Consider the following 19,874-nt stretch of genomic DNA (forward strand, 5'->3'; position numbering starts at 1 on the left):
CCGGTAACTGCTCAAAATACTGACAGAGTGTAAACCAAACCAGCAAACAAACAAGACTTCATACTGAATGAAGGCAGAAGGCATTTAAATAGACAGGATGATCAAATGAAACAAGACACATCTGAAACAGATAAACTATTAATGAGCAAAGGATTCTGGGAAATGAAGTCCGGGAAAAACAGTCTAATGTAAACGGTGAGGGACTAGGATGCCATCAGTTGGCACATGTCACCTGCAGCTGACAGATGTAACATAGCCCCCCCTCGAAGGAGCGGCTTCCAGACGCTAAAAAACAGATGGGAGGTGGAGCGGATCCGGGGGCAGGAAGGTGGGCCAGGATCATGGAGAGGAAGAGGACCTGAAGACTGCAGCAGGGCAGGCAACCAGGGCGGAGCAGGCTGTGCAGGCGGCCATGGCGGAGATGACCCTTCGGGCGGCCAGGGCGGAGCAGACGGTTCAGGGCTGCAGGGCGGACCAGGCGGCTCAGGTGGTCAGGGAGGAGACGACCCTTTTTTTTTATTTTTTTTTATTTGTTTATTTAACAGGGACATTGCACAATAAATGTGTTGCACAGACCAGAAATAGCTAGAAGCTAATTTTCATCTGTAGTCCCTGGACAGAGGCAAGGTGACAGCAGGTTAATACAGTGGACAATGAGCATTTCCAATGATGAGTCCTTTCGTAATACAAAATTACAGATAAAACACCAGCAAAAGGATCATCTCAACAAAACATGCAATTGCACTACCAGTAGTGTTTACAACTATTTACAGTTCCCTTTTAAATTTACCTTCTTACATTTTTAACCAAATCCCAATTAACCAGTTTTGTGCTAATGATCACAAATCTGACCTTCTTTCAACCATTTCTTCAGGTTAAGTTTAAACTGTTGCAAGGTGCTACTCTCTCGCATAGTTAAAGGCAGCGAGTTCCACATCCCTGCAGCTTTCACAGAGAAGCAATTCTGTCCAAAAGCAGAGGACCTAAAGTGGACATAGCAGTCTCCTCTGGAGGTGGCTCGCGTTGTTCTAAGTCCTACCTCTTCACATGATTTAACAAACATACTCAGGGGCTGTGGTGCCAAATCATGAAAAATTTTATATACTAAATTAACATTCGAAAACAAAACAAAATTTTCAAACGTTAATAATCTATATTTCTTCACAATGTTACAGTAATGGTATGAAACAGGTTTTTTATCTAAAATTTTGAGTGCCTGTTTGTACAAGCTTTGAAGCGGCTGTAACGCAGAGTTGGTTGATAAAGACCAATTTGTGATGCAATATGTAAAATGTGACAATATCATCGCATGCAAATAAAGCTTGGCTGCATCTGTGCTCATTTGCGGGCGAATATATCTGAACTGCGATAAATTAAATTTTACAGTTTTTATCAGTTTTGAAACATGCTTTTTAAATGACAGTGTCCTGTCGAACACTACGCCTAAATACTTGACAGACTCTGCTTCGTGAATCCTTGTTCCTTTTACAATAATTTCCGGCGCAGAGTGATAAGTATTCCTTATTGAAAAAAAACATGCTGACAGTTTTGCTAAAATTTAGTGTCAAGCATGATTGCACCATCCAATCTGAAATTTTTTCCATTGCTCCCTGGAGCACAGCTGCTGCATTCTGTCTTAGTTTTGCATGGACATATATCACGGCGTCGTCGGCGTACATTTGTACGTGAACTTCAGGACAAATGGCTGGAAGATCATTTATATAAACACTGAATAAGAGAGGGCCCAAAATGGAGCCTTGTGGCACCCCCACCCCTTCAGGCGGCCAGGGAGGAGACGACCCTTCAGGCGGCCCAGACAGTTCGGGAACAGGAACAGACAGCGTGGCGGGGGCCATCTTATCGGCAGGACTGACGTGAGGCTCACGGTATTGATCCACTTGTCCGTGCGACACTTCAGTTGCGCCGCACTCCACTTTATTCCTATGAGTGACGTCACGCGACTTTAACGCGCCCGCAAAGCATCCCGGGAAGGCGGCGCTTCATTTGGAAAAATACTGCGAGTCAAAAAGCTGACCGATGCCCATCTTTATGCAAATGAATCCGCCAAACGCGACGCGTCTATCCAATAGAAGTAGTCTCTCGAGGGGCCTTTGTTCTAGACTGGCCGCTGGGTCAAAACCACGCCCATAGCGGTAAACTTGAGGAACGCCCATCAACTTACAAATGTGGAGAGGCGTGCGACACCACGCTTCAGTCGTGTCGCAAAAGTGGATCAGTACCGTCAGGCTCGGCAGGACTGACGTGAGGCTCAGGCTCGGCAGGACTGACCTGAGGCTCAGGCTCGGCAGGACTGACGTGAGGCTCAGGAACCGAATCAGGGAAAGATCTGCAAACTAGGACTGGTTCAGGAAGAAACTCAGGAACAGATTCATGGACTGGAACACCCTCTGAATTATGTGCAACTGTCATATTCAAAGTAATTTCAACGAACGTCGACCAAACACACCACAGCGCCACTGCCATCACTGAAAGCACAGAGGAAGATGGGATGAACTCTGGGATTAGAGAAGTGTCAACAGAAATATTCGATGATAGCGGCTTTGATAAGCCTGCTGTTCTGACCATTCTCAGAGGTAGATCTGCCAACTTAGATATCAAGCCCCAACGTGGATAAAAAGCTTTGCCGTCCTCAATCGCTGCGTCAACGACACCTGGGAACACAGGAATGGTGTCCATGACGGCTGAAGACTGAAAGGTTTCTTTCACAATATGAGGCCTTGGATTGTTGATCTTGACCACTGAAAAATCAGGCAAGGTTGTGCTGGCAGTTGGCTGCTCTGACGTGATTATACTGGTGACTGGCAGCTCTGACATGACTGCAATTGCTACTGGTGGCTCTGACATGACTGCAATGGCTACTGGTGGCTCTGACATGACAGTTCTGGCTAATGTTGTAAGCACTGGGGTATTTAGCACTAGAGTGGGCACGGATGGAAATTGCTGGTCAAGCTCCGTGGCCATCGGAGCTCGTCTCACGTAGCCCCTACCCAAAAAAAAGGTTTAGGCGAAGCGCCACCATCTACCACAGTAAACTGGGACCCGCTCCACAATAATGCATAGTCCAGAAAGTCAATGAACAAACTTCGAGGTTCATCATGAATTAGCTTATCCTTGAGAAGAGGGTTAAGTCCGTAACAGAAAAAGTCTATGAGAGCACAGTCCGGTAGATCAAAAGCATTTGCCATGTCAAGGAAAATGTGTATGTTCTTCGAGTGTGCGGTTACCTTGACGCATACGAACTAGTTCAACTGCTGGATTAATGACGATGAAGTCTTCTGTAATGATTTGGTTGTGTTGGTGAGACAGCATTCAGCAGACAGAGTGAAAATCCAAACGCAGTTTATTATCAAATGTAATCCAAGGTCATAGTCCATACAAGGCCGAGGGTCAAGCACATGTATCCAGTCTGAAATACAAATCCAATGGATGACAGGAATAAGAAATCAAAAACACGGGAAAAGATAAATATCAAGAAACAACTGCTCAAAATACTGACAGAGTGTAAACCAAACAAGACTTCATATTGAATGAAGGCAGAAGGCAGAAGGCATTTAAATAGACACCGTGATGATCAAATGAAACAAGACACAGCTGAAACAGATAAACTAATAATGAGCAAAGGATTCTGGGAAATGAAGTCCGGGAAAAACAGAGTCTAATGTAAACGGTGAGGGACTATGCCATCAGTTGGCACATGATGGCACCTGCAACTGACAGATGTAACTGCTTTCAGATCATAGCCTACACACAGCTAGTCAATATTATACTAAACACTGGCCTACAGATCATCAGAGAAAAATGAAGAACACAGAAAAAAAGTATATTGTAACAAAGTAAACATGTTTCGCAATTACGTAAAAAAAGTATATTAATGACAACTTAGGGCTACGTAAGGTGAACATTTTTTATACTGTATGCACTCACTGCAAGTAGCCTATAGGCTAGTATTTACTGAATACAGTATTGAATGTCTGTTTATTCAGCACTTGCTGTGAAAATACAGTGGCCAAACTGCAAAAGCCAAAAAGGTTACAGTAAAATACTCTAAATGAAAAGCATGTTACAGTCACTCAGAGGAGTTGTGTGCAACTGCAGAAAGTTCAAGGTCAATGAGAGATTCATTCTGCTTCAGCATCATGTCTTCCATGTTGGCTCCAGCCGGAGGACTTTGTCCACATCACAGACATTATCATCTCTGCAGGCAAAGGGAAAAACCTTAAAGGAGATCCAGCCTTGACAACATTCTCCACACCTGCTCTTCCTCATCCCCATCCTCTTCCTCCTTGTTCACCTCTTACACATATTCTTCCTCCTCTCCCTCTTATATTGTTTCCATCCATTGTTGGTATCAACAATCAGTGCAACATTTTGAGTCAGTTTTGGCTCTGGTTCTGACTTGTGTTATGTACAGTTGGTCTCTTTATTAGAAATAAGTGTGAACAATTTTGAGTCGTTGTGTGTAAACTGTGATTGTAGTACAACTGTGTTGTAGATGTGTTTAACTTTTGCCTGCCTGTGTTTAGCATTTTGAAACTGTAATAACTTGCAGGAGACAAATCCGTTCAAGAAAGTTAACTTACTCAGGGAACATCAAAAGTCAACAGTACACTTGATAACAGCCCAGGTGGAATGCATGTATACCTACTCACAGGTTCTTCTTTTCACAGTTGAACTACTGAAGGTTCTTCTCACAGTCGAACGGCATTAGATTGCCCCCTAAAGGCCAATACACAAAAGCTCACTCTACAACATCCCCTTCCCCCCAAGTTTACAACATAATCACCATACTAACTTCATTCAACAATCCTGTAACCACTCAGCAGCTTGAGAGGAATCCCCAGCTGCTTCAAAGGGATTGACTTCCCCAGGTATGTCCTCAGCCCCTGTTTCCTCAGTCTCTTTAGAAACTACAGAAGCAGAGTTGTCAAACATGTCAAAATCAGGAGATTTACAGTCCATTTCCTCCGCTGAAAGTCTCATAAGCAATTTCTGTCGGCCATGAATTTGATCCACATGTCACTTTATAAGAAAGTGGTCCAGTCACAGTCTCTATAGTTCCCTCTAAGTGCATCAGTTGCAAACATTGTTTTAAATACCTGGATTTATTCGACGAATGGGTTTAGGATATTGAGAATTTAGTTCAGAGAATGAGGTTTAGTGTTTTAGCAATTCAGAAAAACTGTTTAACAACTGGTGTATATATAGTGTTATAGTTGATATGAAGAGTGTAATCAAATGAAGAAGAAAAAATCATTGTTCCCTGACCGGGAATCGAACCCGGGCCGCGGCGGTGAGAGCGCCGAATCCTAACCACTAGACCACCAGGGACATGCAGTAAATGTTGAGCAATAGGATTCATGTAGACTCCGTAAAATACTAGTGTGCTTTTTCAAATAATGTGACTTTTTTTGTAGCGATTAAAATTTTATCTTGCCAGTTTTATATAATTAAATCATACACAAGTTACCGTCTTTAATTTATATACTTGTATTAACATATTTGGGAACTAGCGTGCTTTGAGATTGAGAAAACGTTTTGTGATCCCAAGATAGACTTTAATAAAATCCGAAGACTTGCACTTTGTGGACAGACTTTAATAAAATCCGAAGAATTGCACTTTGTGGACTGAAGTATTAGCTACACAGTTTGTCTTCGAAATCCTGTGATGCATTTATGAAATGGCAGCTGGCAAGCTTATCGTCAGTTCATTCATTGTGTGGTGCCAAATTACATTAGAGAAATGTTTTAGTATCAGATGTGTACCCCAAAACTTAAATAAGACATGAAAAAATAAACCAAGTCGATAAATTGTAGTATGATATGATATAATTAATATAAAGTAACAAATTAACCACAAGACCTCGTGGCGCAACGGTAGCGCGTCTGACTCCAGATCAGAAGGTTGCGTGTTCAAATCACGTCGGGGTCAGTCCTTTTTTTCCTTTCCTCAATGCGATAACAATAAGATTCGCTATTAAAAGGTAGTAAAGTGTTTTTAAAAGTCCTATAAATGTGATTTTCATTACACCACATAACAATAATAATAATCTCATAATAGTATCTCATACACGTACACACAGGGTTTCTTTAGAAATAACCAACATTTAATAAATACATGGTTTTTATGTAACAAAAAGTATGTTACAACACGCATCAAAAAGTGACATGATGAGACTGACTGGTCATGTTAGCCTACTGGACTTTTATTGTGAAGGAATGTTGAGGACTGAGAGTTCATCCACAGCAGAGATCATGTCCGAAGTTCTTCAACCCTTGCCCTACACCTACACCCATCAAACTAATTGTAACAAATTGTAAAGAACTTTTGACAAGACTCCAACCTTTCTGCACTAGCATTACTCTGACCTGCAGATACCCACACTTGCATATTTGGAACACATTTGTCAAGTAGGCTATTCATAAGTTTATAATAAAAAGCCTACAGCAAAATGAGACCATCTTTAAAAGCATGTGAAACATTTCTAAACATCCTTTATACACCTGCAGTCATAGAGAACAAACCAAGTTCTGTGCAACTGTTGACTTCCTCTTTCAACAAGCATCGTTTCCTGTGTGATATTCGGACACATTTGGAAAACATTTGCCACGACACGCATGCATTAACACGTACAAAAATAATAAAAAGACAACAACCACAATACAGTCATTAGACTGGCAACATCATAGCATCTACAAAACACAAAACATCTAAATTGAATTTAATTGATGACTTACAATACATCACTAAAACTTGGTTTTAGAACATTTGATCACTTTATGAAACTCTCGCCATAAGAAACAGAGGTGCTCGCGGCTCCGTTTTGTCATCCTACATGTTGGTAACTTAAGTAGAGGCTTTGCGTGCTCATAAAATGCACAATATTTATTGCTTCCAAGTATTCACAGAGGACCTTTTAATTTTGGATTGACTTCACAATTGACTTTGTGTTGTTCAGAAATAAGAGATCAGGCTTGTTGTAATTTGGCGGGTTGGCCAGGGGGTCATAACCTAAACGGCTTAACATCGGGGCAAGGCTGGCCATTTCATTCACCACATCAGCAGGGATCTTGCCCACCCATTTAAACAGAGCATCCGTATTCACTGGCTTGACGACTTGATCAGATGACAGTTCCACTCTGGAAGAGAAACAGGAATAAAAGAGACAATGAACAATCATATAGACTTAGAAATATGGCAGACAAGGCCTAAGTGCTTGTCTAAGACATCATGAAAATAAAATAATCTGCCCTCTAGACTAGAGGCTAAGTGCAGTACAAACTGACAATTAAAAATCAACTTATTCCAGTGGGAGAACTTTTAACGTCTACCATTGGTTCCATTAGTATAGGACTGTGACGAAATTAGTGCTCACCAGATGTCTTTGAAAATGCTTGCTGGTCAAACAAACACCCTATTTACCCCTAATCAATTTGTTTTACATATCGTATTACAATGTAGTGGCATATTTACATAGAGAACTCTAAATCTAGCTCTAGACTAGGAAACGTAAACCTGCATGTCTGACCCATTGTCTGGAAAAGCCATAGACGTAAAAAGGAAATGGTGAATTAAAATATTGATGGGTGTCAGACTAAAATAGAACAAAGTTTTTTTTTATTTTACTTATATTTTTTCAAGTATATATCAGTATCAAATACAGAGCCCCACACATGACAACCACCGTACTGATTGATGGTTATCAGTTAAAAGTTAATCTTTAAAAACACTAACACTGTTAAATGTAACCTTCAGAAAACCTCCAAAATGAATATCCATTTTTTTATACTGTACATTCTAACATTGGGATGCCTAAATTCACGGTTAGTATTTAAAACAATTAATTTAACCCCCAGTTTCACAGACACGGCTCAAGCTAGTCTCAGACTAAAATGCATGTTTGAGCTGTTTTAACTAAAAGCAACTTGCACTGACATATCTTAAAGGTGTCATAAAATGGAAAACTGTATTTAACTTGGCATAGTTGAATAATAAGAGTTCTGTATATGGAACTGACATACCGTGAGCCTCAAACACAATTGTTTCCTCCATGTAAATCTCATGTTTGCAAAAGACCACTGAAAAACGGGCGAATCCCAACATAACGTTGCAGTCGGGATCAGTAATATTTACGCCCCAAAATTTGCATATACCAGCCCATGTTCTAGGCCAGGCAGTATTAACATGGACCTGCACAGCCGAATCATCAAAGGTTCTGCAGGTATTGTGAAAAAGCAAACAAGGACAATAGCGAAAATGGCAGATCATGGATATAAATGTTATGTTCCAGGCTGTGCGGGAGATGTGAGCACTTTTCATACCCTTCCCACAGAACAGAACTGTCAACAGGCATGGGTGATGTTTATCTACAACAGGATATCACACCATTTTAATTCAAACTTGTTAGTTTGCTCTGCCCAATTCACCACTGTAAGACTGGAAAAACTGGAAGAACTGGAAGAGTACTCTCTGAGAGAACAAAGGAAATTAACATTTGAAATCACTCTGGTGAAGTTAGCATCACCATTTGAGACGAAAAGTCTCACCCCAGAATACATCTCTTTCTCTCTCCCCCACTCCTTCTCCCTCATGCTGAGATCACCTGAAACTCACCCAAAATCTATAGTTTTAATGTGAACAATTATCATACAGTTTTATAAATGTTTGGTATCATTTGACTGGTACAAATGTCTCATTCCCAAGGAAGTAAACCAAAAGGTAATAAAGTTCTTAAGAGTTTAGAAATATATTGCACGCAGAAGGGTGTGACTTTCAGGCAAATGGTCTTCTGCTCTCAAAAGGTGTAACCTCTGAATGCAAATTTCCATTGTTAGCAAATGTTTCCATGTGAAAGAGGTTTCTGTCTATATAATGAAATGCAGCAAAAGGCTCGGGCGATTTGTAACTCGGATTCGTCCATAATGTTGAAGGACCCGATCAGGGCTTCAGCATCATGTATTTTTCTAAATGTCGGGTTTAACCAACATCTTTTACTCATTTGATGTTATTATATTGATTATCTTTGAACTGATTGTGAAATTGGCATGATACATTTCCCTGACATAATAAATAGTAAACATTTGATTTTATTCTAACGGACTCTGACATTATTTTCAGTAAAGAGTTAAAAACAATAGTCAAACATTCGCTTACATTTAATGATGCACAGATATCATTAAAACCTTTTCATTTATGGAGTCAGATGAAATAACGAGAAAATGCAAATGAGAAAATGTATTTCATTTAAAAGTACAGTATGTAATTTTTGGCCACCAGGGGTCGCTAATCTCTTACAATAACAAAGGCGTATATCGATGACGCAAAGCATCAAGCGGAATTATGGATCTTGTCGTCAAGCTGATGGATCTTTTTATGGATGAGTGGATACTTTGATGTTTTTAACATGACTGTGGTGTGAAGCAGGGCGCGAGTGCTAATGAGAGACAGATACCAGCGCCACACGCAACGCAAGTCTCGCGGATATAAAGGAATAAGGACATTTCACTCTACCGAACTACACGCAAGTGCTTTATTACTACTCACACAGGTCAGTTTATTAGATGAATTAAACTTGAGGTAAAGAAGCGCTGTTTCATTTTCTCTATCAGTTACACTATCACACTAAACGGCATTTGAGTGTGTTAAATGTTGTTAGTTAGGTTGTTTGTTGGCTGTATGAGACTAGCAGTAAGCTAGATCAACATTAGAATAACATACAGATCATATTCTAACATTTCATCATATTGAGCTAAATAACATTATTAGACAGGTGAGAAAATGTACATAAAACTAATCAAAGTACATGCAACACTCGCGTCTCTGTCAAGTCGAAGTTAGTCGCGGACGTGGAGCTCGCGGCATCTCGAAAGATGTTGATCTTCGTTCTAGTCCTCTTTTTGTCTCAAAGTCTGCTTGACATGGTCCATAATGTTTTAACAAAACAACAACAGCGTGAGCGTCCTGCTAAGCATAACCCAGTTGTCCACGTCTGTCGCCATGGTTACTATGGCAGTACGAGCGGAAACCGAGGGTAACGCGGATATGACGCCATTGACTCGCGACTCCTCACCCCTGCTGACACGTCCCGTTTCCTTGGTTAAAATCGCAATTTTCTCACGATTTACAAATAGTTGGAAACATTGGGGATAATGTAAGTAATCAACTAAACAAAATATATAACATTGGCCTAGTGGTTTTTGGATATTTTACTGCAAAAATCCTACATATTGTACCTTTAATCAAAATACTTTGCCACACGGAAAGACAGTAACACGCAGAGACCTTCACCCGCTGATCGAATACCGCCATTGGATCGATTGAGCGCAGGCCTTACACCACTGACAGTTTTTCTAACCTGGGACAATATCAAGCAGTCTTCGCTCAGCGTTTGATACTGAAGAAGGGGGAAATTCCAACTATATTACCATTACAACCCCTACTGCAAGCAGTAAGTAACATTAGTGATTTTATTCACTTCTTGACTGTTGAAGCCATTTCTGTTTAAATCGAAAGTTTCTCAGTGAGCTAACAACATTAATGATAATTTACCCTAAATTGTTGTCGAGATCGAACTCAAGATGCTAGTACAGTAACGTTAACCTTAGCTAACTAGCAAGTTCCAAGTAACGGGCATAGATAACTAAATAGTATGAATAACCAATTGACACGGAGGTTAATATTATTTGCGGCCTGTGTTGTCATATAAATCTACAAAATACAACTATACATCTATGTCAATCCCTTTTGTCGGGTAGTATTATAATTTAGCCTATATTTCAACAACACATAACTCAGGAGCTAACTAGGTTAGTTTGGTTGCTTACAGATAGCTCACTTGCCCCTAGCGAACGTGACCTTCTCCACCACTTAAGTTGAAACGATTGTCATTTGACAATGCATCTAGTCAATTTGTTAAAATATTTTTTTGTTACAAACGTGCAAAATAATCATACTTCAGTTCTCAGAGTACATCACAGCTCCTGCGTACAAATCTGTGAAACAGCCAATCAGAGCAGAGCTAAACATTATTATTCATGACCCTTCCAAATGAGGTAATAACAGCCCATTTTATTCTAGAGACAAATCCTAGAGTTGTATATGGACATGTAAAACCGTATCTGGAGAATCTTTGCCCTTACCTAAGCCACATACCTATGTAGACAATTTAAAATACTGTACCAATGCATTCTATGGCACCTTTAAATTACAGTAGTCAACATTTGAAGTGGATCAAAAAAGTTCATCAAAGTTGTCCTAAGACAAGAACGGGTATTGTTCAAAATTGTGGTTTTGATCCACTTCAAATGTTGACTACTATATATCAGTGCCATTGTTTTATCTCAAGTAAACACCAGTAATGTTTTTTCTAAGGCACGTTTATAAAAGCTATTTAAATGTCCTAATTAAACTAAGGCCTAATCCTGGCTTAATCTAAGCCCTGTCTGTGAAACCAGTCCATAGTGTTTTACTTTGACAAAATATTTTAATACAGGGTATATATATTGTTGTTTATCACCACACATGTGAATGCAACAAAAATCGCTCAAAAGTGTGACAGCAAATATATCAAAGCACCAAACTCACTCACTTTGACAGTGAAACTCCTCCAGCTTTCCCAATAAGCTGTTCGTGGTGCAGCACAGCGGTGTCCCACGGCAGATCCAGGAACTGAAGGAGCTTGTGCATCACCCGCTCAGGGTTCAGCACCAGCTGCTCGTAGTGCAAGGGCAGACAGTTGCCATCAGCTGCAGCCAGGCACTGGTCATACATCACCTCCACTGCCCGGTTCCACTTCACCAAACAGTCCCGGTAACTCGTCAAGTCAAATCCAGTGATAGTCACCTTGCGGGAAATCATAGAGTGTACAGTGGCCCTGCCATCGCGAAGCATAAGAATAAACTTCGCTTTTGGGAAGAGCTTGGAGAGGTAGGAGAGGGACTTCAGAGCAAAGGGGTCCTTATTGCAGAGCCTCGGAGCGGGCTCGCCGTGTCCCACTATGATCTCCAACAGGAAGGCACGTACAGCGGAGTCCAGGACCTCATCGGTGACGCCAGCCTCGTTGAGACGGAGCCGCTCACGTGCCGAGTGACTCCAGGTGGCCTGCATGGCTAACAGCCGGGGGATGACCCGGGTCTCCTCTCCGCACCGAACAAGAGGGTGGGCGTCCAACATAGCACGCATTAGTGTGGTGCCACTCCGAGGGACTCCACCAATGAAAATAAGAGGGGTTTCCTCATTGTACTCCTCAGGGAGTTGTAACGGGTCACTGAGGTTTCTGCCAGCGTGTAGGTTTACTGCCCACCCATGCTGTGCCGCGCGAGAACGGGCATTTGGACAATCTATCGTGCTGAGGCCAAGATAAAATACTGTGATGGAGCTGATGACTCCGCAGACCAGGAGAATGTTGCATGTTTGTTTTCTCATGACTTATAGTTAGGGGAGAATGCGGTTTGTGGTTATAAAAAGCAGAATGAGACCGGCAAAAATTGGTAAAACAGAAGGGGGAAAAAGGTCAGGAGGGATCTTGGAAAGACAGAGTGAATGCTTTCCAGAAAGGGTCACGGTGAAAGAATGTAGCTTAGGTAAAAGTTAATGGGGGAGGGAAGGGATATGCAATTTTCTTTCCAGCCAGCAGCTCTTCAGGCTCTTGCTTGGGGCTTCAATAAATTTAGACTTGGTAAGTCAAGCCTTACGTTCTCTGTCAGCACCATTGTGCCTGTAGAAAGGAGAAGGAAAAACGCTTTCAAAAACAGATTTTGCCAGGTCTGTTTCAGCATTGGCTACTATTGTGCGTCTCACGTTACATTAAATGTCACATCTAATATCATTACAGTACAACATTACCGTAATGGTATTAGACAATTAGAGTCAGCCAATTTGTAACTCAAGAACTACGCTTGAAATGCAAGCCTAAACACGACAAATGTAACTAGAAAAACAATGTAAAATCTGTGCAAAGAATGGTGTGCGTATCTTGACTATATTTTAGGTGCCATGTGTAGTTTAAGATTGTGAAGTTATCCAGGTCAAAGCGGAGTAATCTAGTACAGTGGTTCCCAACCTTTTAGACTCAATATTCAACAGTATATGTTGTAATGATGACAACACTACCTCTTCACTAACAGAAACGACCAGATCAAAATAATTTGTTTTTGAGTTAACAAAATAAATAAGAAATAATTTGTCAGTTTAGATGTTGTTCATCTTGATTTTTAATGGTTTTAAAAGGTATGGTTTTACACTGCTACCACCATATGTGTAGGTCACCCTTCCTTCCTTTGTTTTTGAGGTGTCTACAGCACCTTTTATGAATGTGAACATGAAACTTTGGCAAAACATGCACACTAACACCTATAAGCACCCACACATCCTGTTGTGGGCAGCATCAGTGGTTGCTTTTAGTTGCGATGCATGTTTCCCAAATAACACCTATGCACATGAAACTCTAACACCTGATAGTTGATCTTAAACTGATTCATCTTTATCCAAATGAAAGCAAATGCAGTAAAAAAAATGTATGTAAATAAGTAAAATACAAATAAATGCCAAACAAATCATGATTAATCAGATAACTTTCATGCTAAAATCTATTCTAAATTTATAGAAAAATGTAAGAACTGAAGCCACATGCAAATGGCACATATTCTGTGTGGCCTTTTAGGCCTACATGATAAGATTAAATTTCATACATAGAAATTTCATTTGGAAAATAAAGCCCTGATATAGAGATGTTTGGGTGTGCTTTATGCAAATTTCTAACCTGAGGCATAGTTGCTTATTATGAACACTCTAATTTCATTAATTCATCATATTAATAATGTGCCTGTTAATAATCTACTCAATTATTAGTTCGAATTTTAGACCCAATGACGGTTATCAAACAGGTTTTCCTTGGAACTCTTTATCCGTCTCTCATTGGTTGAACAAACAGCTAGTCCCGCCCCAGACTCAACGCCAACGTTTGAGCCGATGACACTCATTTAAAAAAAAGAAAAAAAAAGTTGTTATGATAGTGCCACAGTGGTTTGACATTTCAGTCAAATCGACGAACTACAAATAACTAACGTATAGTTGTTCCGACATATATATAAAAAAATAAATTTAACAGGGAAAAGTATTCAAAATCGCTTAAAACAGTGTATTTTCTCGCTACTTTGGTTGTTGTCTGGTGGTCTTCATCATTCAAGAGAGGCTGCATGCGTCTGAAAACGCATTTTTAAGCGCCTTCAACATTGAAACGCATTTTTTTGGGTATCACAACAGGATTCGAATTCGCCAAGTGTTGCAGACCGAATATGTTCAGTGATTCAGATCGTTGTAATTGAGGGAAACGTGAGCGCGCGTACAACAATAATGCAACAAGTCGACAGAGTTACAATATGTGTCGTCGGTTCGTTCGATCATGATTCATGACCGTGTATAGCTGAACGCATTTTTCACTTGAATAAATGTGATATGCACACGTTGGCTTATAATTAGCTGATTTCACTTGGATGTATTAGCTGTGACACGAAGACGTTTAAAATGGTCGTAAGGGAAATCGGAGACAATCTAGCCGAGATCAAAGTTATTCTTCAGCACGATTGACTGGCGGCCTGCAACAAGGAAACTATGCGTGAAACACTCACGACACGTAAAAAAAGACCCCCCAAACAACTCTTAGTTTAAATAGCTCAAGAGCGTGACGCGTCTTACCGTACAGAAAGTGCAACTCCTCGAATCCTACATTCTCCAGAATCACGTCTCTCTGATGAAATGCAGACGTAAGATCGTGTAAACGGAGCTATTAAGCTCTGACGGTGAGATAATCTTTCACCGCGGGCACATTTCTCGTGAATCTTCTTTCTGTCTATATGTGAGGATTCACTGTCAGACGATTTCAATTCAAGAGAAAAACTGAATTACAAGCAGAGTATTTAAACCCATACCAGTTACCACAGCGCTATTAGAGGAACTCTCAAATTTCATTGGTTACAGCAAACGTCTATTACCAATCAGATGCTTTTCATTGGCTTTCTCTGTGACATAACATTGCTGTCATAAATTAAATTCCTGTCGAATATATATCAGTCTCTTTTCTCCTCAGAAGAATTCTGTCAGTGAAAATGTTTTAATCAATAAAATCAATTTTCAATGTCTTATTGTCTGACATCAATATATCAGATTTATTAGAAAATAACGACTTGCAACTTCAGTGTTTCCATGCTGTTTGTGGAGGGCTGAAATGAGAAAACGTCTATTTATAATTCTACTGTAAGACAAATTACACAAGTATCACATTAAACAACTTTATGGATAAAATCTTGTTATAAGAGCTCAGACGAAACAGTCACACATTGATATCTCATATTCACACAGGCCAATAGAGACAGTTTGACAAATGATAAACAGCCAAGTTTGCTTTGTTCAATCACTCTCAGTTCACACCTTTAAATGGTCAATGAAGATAAAACAATATAATTAAATACCAAATTAAAGAGAAGCAATACAGGAAGGATTTTATAGAGGAAGTGAGATTGTCTTGACTACAGAAGATTATACTTCCCCTCTGAACAAAGATCAATGCAACTACAAATGGGTTTGAAAAGCTACTAATGCTGACAAAATTATATATGGTATCATGTGCTAGTACAATATATACATTGGGTTAAATAAATACACACTTTATAGACCTCACTTTTTGCTCTAAATTTACCCATCTATGGCTAACATGTTTTCATTAATATAATGTTATAAAGAGAATATATTTTATATATAATATTAATTATGATTAAGATTAACAGTATATACTAATTAATTAGCACCGTCAACAAAGCTGAAGTCAGTTTCTTTGTGTGTTTGGGATTGAAAGCATGTTTAAAAAAAAAATCATTGTGTTTCCAGGGCTGATGCTACTGGTCTGTCTCCATCACAGGGTCAGCAGATGCATCGCCTTCTTTCTCGGGGTCACCAGGCAGGATGTCTGTGACTTTCTGTATAAGTTCATCAATCTGTTCTTCTGTCAGTCTTTCCTCACTCTCCTCTACCATCTGTAAGGTTAGGTCATATATAGGTTATACATCTAACATCCAGCGCTGGCCATTCAGAAAATAGTCTTTTCTCCATACAATCTGTTCTATTAGTTTATTACAGGGGCACAGATAAATCATAGGGCTTCAGGGTACCAGAATTAATACATTTTTCCTTGTAATAATATTAATAATAATACTCCTAATCAGTGTTGGGTGTAACACATTATTAAGTAATTCATTACTGTAATTTAATTACTTTAAAGTAAGGTATAACTCTTAATTTTTCTGTAATTTAATTAGTTACTTCTACAGTTAATTCCATATTAAACAATAATAATTTATGCAATTTTATATTATTTATTTTAAAGAATTAAGAGCAGTTTAATGTCTATCCTTGTATTGTTCAACTGGTTAAGGTTGACCTGGGATTTAGAAAGTTATTAGTAATAAGTAATGCAATACTTTTTAGAGAGAGTAATTAGTACATTAATCTTATTACACTGTTGAAGTAGTAATTAGTAGATAGTAATTACTTTTTTAGAGCATCTTGCCCAACACTGCTCATACTATTATATTATCATAGGTAATATTCAACAGAATTTTGTGTCGAGGACAAATAAATTCTGTTTATCTGAATTTCCTACTTCAATTTCATTGCTTTTTGTTTGTTATATTCTTGTATGCTTATTTTTCCTGTAAGTTTAACTTCTAATCAACTATGTGAATATTTGCTTATACACTATCTTTCAAAATTTTTGGGTCGATAAGATTAGTTTTTTATGCTGAACAAGGCTGAATTTATTTGATCCAAAAATACAGTAAAACAGTAAATATTTTGAAATACTACAATTTGACATGACAGCAGGTATTACTCCAGTCCACAGTGTCACATGATTCTTTGGTGTATAAAAAGTTCAAAAGAACAGCATCTATTTAAAATAGATATAATTTGTTTTGTTACATATTATCTTTACAGTCCATGTTGTTTAAATGAATGTGAATAAAAGTATTCATTTCTTTCAATAAAATAATTAACTGTTCCCAAACGTTTGAATGGCATTGCACATTCTCAGTATTTCTCAAGAAATTGGCAATGATGTAAAAAAGGAGGAAGGTTATGAAAGAGTCTCACCAGCTGGATTTCAACAGCAGTCTGGGGTCTGTGGTTAAGGAGCTGCAGCTTTTCAGCTCTTTAAACAGGAACAGAAAAAGAAACAGCAGTCAACTCTTGGCTAAAAAAAAGCAGGTTCACTCATTATCAAGTGCAAAAAGGCAACTCAGACGAGTACTGTAGTCTCACACATCACATGACACAAATCTTCATTAAGATGCATCTCAAACTCAGACTTACAAAGTTGTTGTAATACACTGTATTTAATGTGACAAAGTCTGCATTTGTCACAATAGACCTATTTGTGTGACAGGTCTATAAGTTTTTTTCCATACAAAAATGTGTAAAGCAATTGTTTAAAAAGAAGAAACAAAACTAACTTAGTGAGCTTGTGAGGCAGCATGGCAGTGAGGAACTCCTTCACAGTCTCTGGTTTCTGATGAACACATGGTGTCTTGGAGAGGTACTTCAGGGTCTATTGAGGCATTTAGATCAAATGTTAAAGTGCATGAGCGAGCAACCCTTTCTGAAGATTTTCATCTCACAAAGATGGAAATATAAATATCATCTTTGCTTTAAGTCACATCAAAGACAAGCACCTCATACATGATGGTGTTGAGATTCTGCTGCCCGGTGCTGTGCTTATTTTTAACCATCTCCTTTCTCTTTTCTTTCAGGTCTGTCAGCAGCTGATAGACCTGGTGGAGTAGAGGGCATTTGTACAGCCAAGAACAAAAACTGCATGCATGCATGCATTTTTGATAACGCACACCTTTAAATGTACAACCAAAAATGGGTACAAATTGAATCTAAAAAGGTTAAATGTATATATACTGACCTCATAATTGCTCAGCATTGCAGCATTGGCGTCCCTCCTACAAAACAAAATGTTTAAATTAGGATTAACTTGTGTTAAATGACCTAAACGTATTTTAACAGCAGCTATAATAGACCTTTATGGAAGCTTGTTTCCGCCACGGAATAATAATTAAAAAAGTTAACTGCGACTTTTTAACTGACAATTCTGACTCTTTATCTCGCAATTCCGAGTTTATGTCTCACAATTGTGACTTTTTCTAATTGCAATTTCGAGTTTAAGATAAATTCAGATAGATAAACAGTGGCAATTACCTTTGTTTATTTATATGTTCCAGGGCAAAATAACAAGCTTCAACACTTTGGAGCATTGCAACAAACACCACTGCATTTTGTGCATTTGAAATGTATGCATGTGTGTGAGCAGTGGGACTGCACTATCTTTAGGCTACTATATAAAAAAATACAGTACAAAAAATATTCTGGACACCCCTGCCCTAAACACTATTTATTGACACAGTCAGTGACAGTCCTGGACTTTCACTGTCCTGCAGAGTTTAGCTCCAACTTGCCTCAACAACACTCTCTGGAAGTTTCTAGTATGTCTAAGCTGCTTTGTGTGTTTAATTGGGGTTGGAACTAAACTTTGCAGGACAGTGGCTCAGGCTCTCCAGGAGCAGGACTGGACACCCCTGGTTTAGGAAGTTCAGATGGTGACAGGAACTGGGCTTTTTTTTTTTTTTTTTGGTGAACACAATCAAGTGGATCGAGTTTAATAGTATGACATTGATCGTTAGTAGACACCATTTTGTCACAATGTTTTAACATTTCTTTAACAACGAATACGAATATTCAGTGTGAGCTGCTCTCGAAGTCTTACAATCTCTTTGAGATTTACTTCACTTGGATTAGTAGTTTGTGTTGATGTCTATTCATGTTAACTATTTGTTGCGAGTTTTTCAAAATTGCTCTCGATATTAGCCCTATACAATACGGCCGTATTCAACACGTACTAGATTATACAGTCTTTCTTTACACCCAAATTATTTTTCAGCAATTATTGGTGACTATATATTGTATTTCAAACAGATCAGCTAGTTAGAAAAGCTCATAATCAAGTTTATCCGAGAGTTATGGCTGGAACCACTGTACATCATATGCAGAGTTTACGGCTAATAACAGAGTGACCACCACGTGAGCCGCATATAATCGACAGTTCATTATAAATTAGGAAAATGTATTTACTCATCAGAGCGCCAGATACTACTTTTTTTCCCAACAAAAGACCAACTATTATATGGGCTGAGTTTGACTTCAAACGTGTAGAAGTAAATTAGATCGCTTACACTTCCATCTTGCTTTCCTTGTTGGTTCGACAACTAAAAACCATCCGGCGAGAAAACGAAGCTTTCTGTTAAACGTTCCCACCCAGGTGTCATGTTCGGTCATGTTCACATTTGTTTAGGCTTAAGTATTCCTGTAACTATTAGCCTAATGTTTGAAAAATATTTTTTTGACGAGATTTGAATCTGACTATTTCCCCCAACAGCAAAATAAATCCATTAAAACCCTCAAAATTCAAAACCATCAATAAATCACGGACATTGAACGGTTTTGAAATGTTGTGGAAGCAATTCTATAGAAAAATATTGATTAAAAATGTAATATTTTTAAGTCTTAACATATATGGCGTAGGTCAATGCAAATAAATAATTCAAAGCAAGGGTTAGAGGATGTGCTTTTTCCTGTTTTTATACGTTTGAAAGTTATTAAACATAAAAGAAGATGAACTACAATAGAACACTTTAATTAATTAATTTTAATATGTTTATTTTAATATATTTATTTGTTATTTATATATATGAAGTATAGTTAGATTCATTCTTATCTTTTCGGTTAAATGACACAGGGGCATAGC

At 38.8% G+C, this 19,874-nt stretch overlaps 2 protein-coding genes and 2 non-coding genes across 4 annotated transcripts; 1 reads left to right on the plus strand and 3 right to left on the minus strand.

Annotated features, from left to right (window-relative positions):
• Nucleotides 1-5,277: 5,277 nt before the first annotated feature.
• trnae-cuc (transfer RNA glutamic acid (anticodon CUC)) lies at nucleotides 5,278-5,349 on the minus strand. The gene has a single exon. It is a non-coding gene; the product is annotated as a tRNA-Glu (tRNA).
• Nucleotides 5,350-5,878: 529 nt separating this feature from the next.
• On the plus strand, nucleotides 5,879-5,950 carry trnaw-cca (transfer RNA tryptophan (anticodon CCA)). The gene has a single exon. It is a non-coding gene; the product is annotated as a tRNA-Trp (tRNA).
• Nucleotides 5,951-6,924: 974 nt separating this feature from the next.
• tpst1l (tyrosylprotein sulfotransferase 1, like) lies at nucleotides 6,925-14,957 on the minus strand. Its single transcript, XM_056262089.1, has 3 exons — nucleotides 14,714-14,957; nucleotides 11,607-12,734; nucleotides 6,925-7,158 (listed from the first exon to the last, which is right to left on the minus strand). Exons 2-3 carry the CDS (start codon nucleotides 12,440-12,442, stop codon nucleotides 6,936-6,938), a joined length of 1,059 nt encoding a protein of 352 aa, XP_056118064.1. The 5' UTR covers nucleotides 12,443-12,734; nucleotides 14,714-14,957; the 3' UTR covers nucleotides 6,925-6,935.
• Nucleotides 14,958-15,423: 466 nt separating this feature from the next.
• crcp (calcitonin gene-related peptide-receptor component protein) lies at nucleotides 15,424-19,384 on the minus strand. The gene is made up of 7 exons (XM_056262091.1): nucleotides 19,303-19,384; nucleotides 17,979-18,015; nucleotides 17,740-17,838; nucleotides 17,521-17,615; nucleotides 17,162-17,219; nucleotides 15,904-16,047; nucleotides 15,424-15,764 (listed from the first exon to the last, which is right to left on the minus strand). The coding sequence occupies exons 1-6, from the start codon at nucleotides 19,344-19,346 to the stop codon at nucleotides 15,910-15,912; spliced, it is 471 nt and encodes a 156-aa protein (XP_056118066.1). The 5' UTR covers nucleotides 19,347-19,384; the 3' UTR covers nucleotides 15,424-15,764; nucleotides 15,904-15,909.
• Between the last annotated feature and the right edge of the window lie 490 nt (nucleotides 19,385-19,874).

This window comes from Rhinichthys klamathensis, unplaced genomic scaffold (genome assembly GCF_029890125.1).
Source record: "Rhinichthys klamathensis goyatoka isolate OS25496 unplaced genomic scaffold, OSU_Roscu_1.1 h1tg000191l_1, whole genome shotgun sequence".
Lineage (NCBI taxonomy): Eukaryota > Metazoa > Chordata > Actinopteri > Cypriniformes > Leuciscidae > Rhinichthys > Rhinichthys klamathensis.

Coding starts and splice junctions, on each gene's coding strand:
- tpst1l (XM_056262089.1), bottom strand. CDS start 12,442: ATGAGAAAACAAACATGCAACATTCTCCTGGTCTGCGGAGTCATCAGC. Junction 7,159..11,606: donor GGAGGAGTTTCACTGTCAAA/GTGAGTGAGTTT, acceptor TTTCTCTTCCAG/AGTGGAACTGTCATCTGATC.
- crcp (XM_056262091.1), bottom strand. CDS start 19,346: ATGGTTTTTAGTTGTCGAACCAACAAGGAAAGCAAGATGGAAGT. Junction 17,616..17,739: donor TCAACACCATCATGTATGAG/GTGCTTGTCTTT, acceptor ATGCCTCAATAG/ACCCTGAAGTACCTCTCCAA. Junction 16,048..17,161: donor CTGCTGTTGAAATCCAGCTG/GTGAGACTCTTT, acceptor CTAACCTTACAG/ATGGTAGAGGAGAGTGAGGA.